The following is an 8,339-nucleotide window of genomic DNA, read 5'->3' as shown; positions in this document are numbered from 1 at the left end:
TGCCTGAACGGTATGTGGAATGAAGTGGGCGGGCATCGGGAGGCCACTATGGCACGGGGCAAGCAGTATGGGCAGTCTATCTGAAGTGTACCTGGCGTATAAGACGACCCCACTTGGAGGCATATTTTTCAGGGCCAAAAAATCGTCTTATACGCCGGCAAATACGGTATTTTATTCAATATCAAGTCATGGGATTTTTTGGTATTCATTTTTATTTTTTTTAATGTTGCTTTAAAATATCATCTTGATTACTGAGTTTTTTGGCGTCTCCTTACATTTTGCTCTCAAGGAGAGAATCTCACCCTAGTCCCGCCCCAGAGGAGAACACAAGACTGTGAGCAGTAGTTCCTGTGCCCAGTTCCGCCAGCGACCAGCGAGTACAGCCCCTTCCCGATGACCGCAAAGGCCCCTTCCAGACGCAATTAGAACTCCCGCCGGCCATTTACAGAGTCCTGCCCCGCATCCCCGCGGCCCGGTTCGGCTCCGGCCCTTCCTCTTTCCGGACGCGGCAAGAGGAAAAGCACCCACGGCAGGAAACGCGCCAAAGGGGAGGGAAGGCGGGACAGACTGAGGAGGAGCTGGGCGGCCGGCTGCGCGGGCCACGAAGACTCGGAGTAACACGGCCTACTGGACCGAGGCGCGGAAACCCCGACGTGGGGACTGGACCGCGAGACGGTGGGGCCAGGGGTGGGGGTGTTTTCCCTCCGGGACTGCGAGGCTGAGCCGCCCAGTGCACGCCGGGAACTGTAGTTCTCCCAGCCTCCGCGACCAATTCCACCGCACTCGACCGCCGCCCCCCGCCCCACTTCAGCGCCGACCTCCGCAACCGCGATGGAGACATTTGCATGAACTCACCTCGGAAGGCAGTTCGCCCGTCATGACTTCGGCCTCTCCAGCGCTTTGCTCGGGACGAAACAGCTCCCGGCTCCCTCAGCTGCGGCTCAGCTGCTCCCGCCGTATTCAACCCGGCAGCGACTTGGGAGCTTTCGCGCCTACCCGGCGTGGAGGTACCGCCCGTGACGATTTGCACCAATCCAGAGGCGGCTTTCTACTCGAGGCCACGCCCCCGTTCCGTTCTACCAATCACGAAGCGCCTTCGGCCAATTCCCCACAAGTGTAATGTGGGTTGGGTTGGCGGGTCGGGGCTCCTCAGGTCAAGTGAACCTGGAGGAGGCCGAAGGGGTTCTGGCTGTGGGGGTGACGGGCCCTCTGGCCTTGCAAGATGGTACCGTTCGAGTGGTGGACTTTGACCTTTGGTCTTGCCACTGCGCGATAGTTTCCAACAAGCAGCGATTTGAGGAGTAAGTTCCTGCTCCAGGTAAGAAGTGGGGAGAAGATCTGTGGACACCAGAGGGCATCCCTAACCTGTACTGGAGTCCAGCGCCCATGAGTGTTTTCTCCAGGACCATCCTACTTGCTCCTTCTTGTATACCGCACGCATACCAGTGAACATCAAAAGAGAAAAATTCGGGGGGCTGCTCAGATACTAAGGAATATCCTTGGGTTACCTTTATAATTCTACTTAAGATTAATTCAGGATGCAGAAAAGACCCATTCATCCCACTCCTAGGCTCTTTGGATAAGGCAGGAAAAATAAAAATAAAAAGTATGGAATCAGACGAATCCCAGACAATTCTAACCCTTGTTGCTGTGCTGGTTACTCTCTTTTAGCCATTCTCTGTCGATCCTTATTCCGCTGCATCCAGGCGAGGCTGGCTTCACCCCCACTGCATTCCTGAGCGCCCTGGCCCCCTGACTTCAGGTGGAGGCAAGCTCCTGGAGGGCACTTTACAAGATACTGTCAGGAGGCGATCCGCGGGCACCAAAAGGAAAGTTCACAGCAGTTCCTGCTTCCACTTCACCCCCCAGGATCCTAACCGCTGGTCGGTTGACCAGCTCATCCCAATTTTTCCCAGGACTTTCTCGGTTTTAGCACTGAAAGACTCACTTCCCAGGAATCTCCTCCATCCCAGGCAAACCAGGATAGCTGGTCACCATACCCATTGGCCTCCTCTTCCACGTCCCCAACGTTAGCTGAGTTCAGATAAAAGGTCTCATCTTCATTCCTTCACCTCCTCACCTCTTCTCCACCCACTTCTGCCACCCCCCCTCCCAACAAGAGCTGATCACCCGTTCTCTTCTCTCACATCTCAGTCTACCCTCTCACCCACTCTGTTATTAAGTCCTACGTTGAGGATTCCCACATGTTCCTCTGTAGCACTCCTCCCTCATGTTTGGAGGGCTAACATTTATTGGGGAGTTGCCCTGTGACAGAAACACTTGCAAGAATTTTGCAAACATTATTTTATTTAATCTTCAGGGTAACTTTGTAAGGTAAGTAATGTCACTATCTCCATTTTAGTAGATGAGGAAACTAAACCTTTAAAATGCTAGTAACTGGTGGAGCCAGTATGCACAGCCTGTTCAGTCTGACTCCAGAGTTCATACGCCTCAGAAAGACCTTGCCTGAGTGCCCTCTACATTCTCCCTCTGTCCCCTGTTTTGGTGTCCCTGGTAATACTCACCTTTACCTAAAATTTTCTATTTGTATAGTGTTGCTCCAAGAAGACACTTTGTTTCCTTTAACACCATATCCTCACTATCTAGAATAATCCTTCTCAAAGTTGAGCATGCGTCAGAATGATGTGAAGGGCTGGTAAAAACAGACTGTTTGACCCCCACTCCCAGAGTTTCTGATTCAGTATGTCTCATGTGGGGCCTAAGAATTTGCATTTCTAACAAGTTGTCAGGTGATGCTAATGCAGCTGATATGAAGACCACACTTTGAGAACCACACTTTAGAACAGCGGTTCTCAACCTGTGGGTCGCGACCCCTTTGGGGGTCGAACGACCCTTTCACAGGGGTGGCCTAAGACCATCGGAAAACGCATATATAATTACATATTGTTTTTGTGATTCATCACTATGCTTTATGTTCAATTTGTAACAATGAAAATACATCCTGCATATCAGATATTTAGATTACGATTCATAACAGTAGCAAAATTACAGTGATGAAGTAGCAACGAAAATAATTTTATGGTTGGGGGTCACCACAACATGAGGAACTGTATTAAAGGGTCGCAGCATTAGGAAGGTTGAGAACCACTGCTTTAGAACCTACCTGGCTCATGGTAGGAAAGTCAATCCATACTTGTTGAACTAATTAATTCAGTCACTTGCCAACTGTTATATTATAACTAGTGGCCCGGTGCATGAAATTTGTGCAAGAGTAGGTCTTCGCAGCTGTAGCCTCGATCCCTCGCAGCCGCAGGTGGCTGCCTGGATCCCTCCCTCACAGGCGTGGTGGCTGCAGCCCTGGCTTCATCTGGAATGAAATCCAGAAGGATGTCTGGTCTAATTAGCATATTATGCTTTTATTATTATAGATTGAACCCCCTCTGGAAGTGAATATATGAAATAATACTACTGATATTAGCATTTTTCTCTCTTTATAGAACACCTCTTCAGTCACCAAAGAAGCTAAGAAAAAGAGCTCTGATTTGGACAATGGGTGAAAGGGGTGAGCTAGGAAGGGAAACCTTTTATTGCTGGGGTCCAACCCCAGCAGGTCCAGGGGTTCCCCAAAGGTGTGGACAGAGTCGGCGAAGAAGGAAAGACTCAGAGACAGCGTTCAGTTGATCAGCATAGTTGGGTTCTCTAGCCAGGATCTCCAGCCAGGTTCTGTGTCCATGTTCTCTCGCTAGGTTCTCCAGCTAGGTTCTGTCCAGGTTCTGTAGCCATGTTCTCTCGCTAAGATTATGTAGCTTAAGCATGATTGTTTGTAGTTAAAGAGATTAATTACCGGCCTGGCACTTAGTGAAGCGGTTTTATTCCCTCCCTAACTTCAGGGGAAAATCTCTACCTGGGGAAACAACCTTTCTCGGAGAGGTGACCTTGGTTAAAACACATAGTGCCAAGAAGGTGAGCAAACATATTAAGAACTGTATGCCATATATGCCAGGTCCCTTGAAACAGCAAGGATGGACCGGCTCCCAGCATTTTATTCTATATATTAACTTGTGTCAAGCTAAAGGGAGTCTGTATTTGGAATGAGCAGTCTGTATTTTCAATTTTGGTGAATGGCACCATAACCCATCACTCACCAATTCAGAAACCTAAAAGTCATCTTGACTCCTCTCTATGTCTTGGCTCTCAAGGTTAATTATCCAAAAAGCTCTGCGTATGAAGTTGATAGATGGCAACAAGGGAAAGATCTCAATGTTCACTCTGCAGGGATAAGTCTGAACTTGTCCCACAAATGACTTTGTGACCTTGGGGAAGACATTTAGTTTCTCAGAACCTTGTTTTATCCATTTGAAATTAGAAAACTTTGGATTTGAGATCATGCTTCTCAAATGAGTTTAATTGGTAGAGTACCTAGAAGTAAGGTCCTCTGTAGGAAATGCTTCATAGTACTGACATATTTAATCTGGTCATATAAGTCAGAAAACATTTTCACTAGTAGGATCTATTAGTATATCATCAAAAATTAATATAAAAAATTAATTCTGAAATTATCCTATAGAATAAAATGCTAATATGCAAATTGTCCCCTCTGGTGGGAGTTCAACCAACCAGTTGTTATATGTGCACTGACCACCAGGAGGCGGCATGGAACATGGCAGGTGCCTGTGATGTGGCGTGTGCGGCAGTGGTGGCACTGCTGGCCCCGATGGGCCCCGATGAGAATGGGAACGCGGTGGGATAGTGGAGCAGGTGAGCGGGTGGCGCCAGGCCAAGGCGGTTGTGAGCGGGGCCCCCAATTGCCCCGCCAGTCACCCCACAGATCAGCCCTGATTGCTGGCCAGGCATAGGGACCCTACCTATGCAAGAATTTCGTGCACCAGGCCTCTAGTATTCAGTCTAGTATCATTTCACTTATCTATGAAATAATAAGCCATGTAATTTAACATACTCAGCCCATTCTAAATTTATATTTGCTTGCTGGAAGGCAAACAAAAGCAGATTCCAAAGGTTTGTGAAAGCTTGAAGGGAAAACATTAATTAAATCATATCTTTTAGTTGATTTTTTCTGAAAAAAGAGAACAGCTACCATATTAAAGTTTTAGTACTAGCATTCCTCTGGAGTAAGGTGTGAGAACCACTTGCTTTTCTAAAGTCCTATGTCAGTAGGACTTCAAAAGTCTAGTTTTTAGTCTCCTTCATTTGTAGATAAGCACTGCCACCTCGTGGCAGGATTTTGTCATGTCAGTTCACCTATCTTTTTTTTTAATTTAAAAGGTATTCAAAGAGTTGTTTAAACTTTCCTTTGGTGCAGTGAACTAATCGCATCTCTCAGAATCTGATTTTAAAAATTCGTACTGTAATCCCATACAATTATGAAGCTTATTTTGGAGAGTGTGCTGCTTGAAGGCCCAGACTGTTTTTCTTGCTTAATGTAGTACCCACTGACCTTTAAAAATGTCACAGGACCTGACACATAGTGGGTGTTTAATGGATAATTGTGGAATAAATGATTAAAATACTATGTCCTGAAAAACAAAAGCAAGCAACACCGGGGCCTTTTGCCAAGGCATGACAGCACACATACACACACCATCAGTTTCTTGTATGACTTTTGGCAACCTAAAGTACCTATAAAATATTCATCCACTCATTCAACATTCAGCAAACCTTAAGCACCCATTTTAAGCCTACGCTAGACACGGAAAATATAAAGATAAATAAAATACAGTCTTATTCTCAGATAGGTTTCCATTGCTGGCTGGAGGCAGGCAAGCAAATCAGCGTGTGTAATAGTGGAAGTATGTACAATAGCTCTGGGGCCCCAAGAGAGGGGCAACTGACTTTGCCTGGGGTAAGTCAGGAGGTGACAACTCCCGAACTGAGTTTCAAAACAGACTGGAGTTCTCCAGGCTGGCACAAGGAGGAAAAGGCATTCCAGGTATGTGTAGGGGCTTGATAAAGCATGTTGTGTTTGGGGAGCTGAAAGTAGGTCAGTATGACTGGAGCATAGGGTGTGTGTGTGTGGTAGGGGTGAGGATGGCCAGCACAAAGGCTGAAAGTTAAAACGGGGGAGAAAAAGTCTAGAATGCTGTGCTTAGAACTTAGCTTTCAGACTCTATGAACTGGGCAGCTGGGCGGGTAGGAGGGTTGTTATGAAGGAGAGCAACATGGTTAGATCTATGTCTGAGAAAGATTATTCTGGTAGCGTCTGAAGGATGGATTTGGAAGGCGATTAGACTGGAGGCAGGAAGACCAGTTGTCTAGGTGGGAGATTATAAAGACCTGAACTAGGTCAATGATAGTAACAATGGAGAGGAGGAGACAGGTTGGGAAATAGAGCCAAAATTGACAGGGCTTGTTGGACGACTAACCTTGAGGGGCAAGGGACAGTGGAGTCAGTGTGACTGTGTGACTCTCAGGTTTCTGGATTGGTTGAGTGACAGATTATGGTGCCATTCACCAAAATTGAGAATATATGTCACGAATTCCAAATTCAGACTCACTTTAGCTTGGTACAAGTTAATACGTGGAACAAAAGGTTTTCCCTTTCTAGCTCACCCCTGTCCACCAATTGTCCAAATTGGAGCTTGAGTTCTCTTTCCCCCGCCCCTCCCCCTGTTGCCCCAGCTTTTCTGGAGACTGAAGAGGTGTTTCCCAGGCACAGGCTCATCTCTCCATTCCATTGCAGCACCCAAAACGTTAATTCCATTCATATATTTTCTCTTTAATTCCCTTTTCCTTTCTGGACACCTACCAGGAAAAATGTATAAGAGGAATTCCTCTACCCCAATTTTTTTTGCCTCAGGCTTTTTTAATTCAGTTTTTCTAAAAACCCAAGCGTTTTCATGACCAACCTTTGCCTAAAGCCCTATAGAAACTGAGTGGCTTGGTGGTGCCAGTGGTGTTTATGTGGACATTTGCATACTCAGGATTTGGTCAATTACGTCTCAATCACACACATATGCCTCAACCAGTCTAGGGAGACTCTGCCCATATATGTGATTTGGGGGGCAGGGGATTCTATCATAGGACAGATGGTTTCTGTTCCACACCTGCTTTGTATTACATTTTTAATTGAATGTTAATGCCTGACCCCCTTCAAGATATGCCAGATAATTCAACTGTACCTAGAAGGGTAGAGTCTGATAGGAATAAGTAACTCCTTCAAGCACAATATAGTTAGAGTAGGGGAAAGAACATTTTCTAAGATAGGAGGTGGTACTAGGCAGACAAAACAATATTGTTCCCACTGTAGGCCCAAAGGATGGCTATAGTAGTGGTATTCGTGCAGTGGATAGATCAGGGTTGTCATAATGACCCTACCTCTCCTGCAATTTAATGGGTAGGGCCAAGGTTGCTAAATATCTGAGAAACACTGAAATAAGCAAAAAGGGAGAGGAAAAGTATTTTAGGCGGGGGAAACGGAATGGGTAAAGGCATGGGGACATGAGTGACAGTAAGATTTTCAGGGACTTGCTCAACTAAAGCTTTATGATGATAGAATGGGAGGTAGGGGGTAAAGTGTCAAAGTTGCTCAATTAAATTGAACTCAGTAAGGATCTACAGAATGTTTTTTTGGAGCCTGAATAACTGCTGGATAATGAGGTAGAGAGAGAAAAAGCAAGGTACACTCCTTTGAGCATAAAACATGTGCACAAATAAATTACAAAGCCGATTTTGATGAGTGCTAGAGGAAATATAAGAGATCTATGCTCTAGAAGCAAGACTATAGCAGACTTTTAAACACGATGTAATATCATTCATTCACTCTACAAACCTTTACTGAGCACTGTTAGACTGTTAGAATTATCACAGCTCTCTGTGTCCTCTCCCCTTTTTTTTTTTTCAGATTCTCACCCAAGGATACTTTCCCATTGATTCTTTAGAGAGAGTGGAAGAGAGAGGGCAAGACAGTGAGAAATATCAATGTGAGAGAAGCACATCGATTAGTTGCCTCCAACCAGGGCCCAGGCCAAGGAGGAGCCTGCAACCAGGTATGTGCCCTTGACCAGAATTGAACCTGGGACCGCTAGGTTCGCAGGCCAACGTTCTATCCACTGAGCCAAACTGGCTAGGGCTCCTCTTGCTTTTTCTTTTTCTTTTTTTTACCCCCCCTTTTTTAATGAAATCTTTATTGTTCAGATTATTACATTTGTTCCTCTTTTTCCCCCCCCATAGCTCCCCTCCACCCAGTTCCCACCCTACCCTCTGCCCTTACCCCCCGCATTGTCCTCATCCATAGGTGCACAATTTTTGTCCAGTCTCTTCCCGCATCCCCCACACCCCTTTCCCCCCCAAGAATAGCCAGTCCACTCCCTTTCTATGCCCCTGATTCTATTATAATCACCAGTTCATTCTCTTCATCAGAT

The 8,339-nt window shown here is 46.2% G+C and overlaps 1 protein-coding gene across 1 annotated transcript in view; it reads right to left on the bottom strand.

The window, feature by feature from the left end:
* The window catches only part of CLSPN (claspin), a 28,575-nt gene extending 27,605 nt beyond the window's left edge, over positions 1 to 970 (bottom strand). Inside the window, exon 1 of the mRNA XM_006777306.2 lies at positions 856 to 970. Within this exon, the coding sequence (XP_006777369.1) occupies positions 856 to 879 (24 nt within the window). The 5' untranslated portion in view covers positions 880 to 970. The remainder of the gene's footprint in view (positions 1 to 855) is intronic.
* Positions 971 to 8,339: the final 7,369 nt, after the last annotated feature.

The sequence above is a fragment of the Myotis davidii genome, unplaced genomic scaffold (assembly GCF_000327345.1).
Source record: "Myotis davidii unplaced genomic scaffold, ASM32734v1 scaffold88, whole genome shotgun sequence".
NCBI lineage: Eukaryota > Metazoa > Chordata > Mammalia > Chiroptera > Vespertilionidae > Myotis > Myotis davidii.
This window is presented reverse-complemented; position numbering and strand designations above follow the sequence as displayed.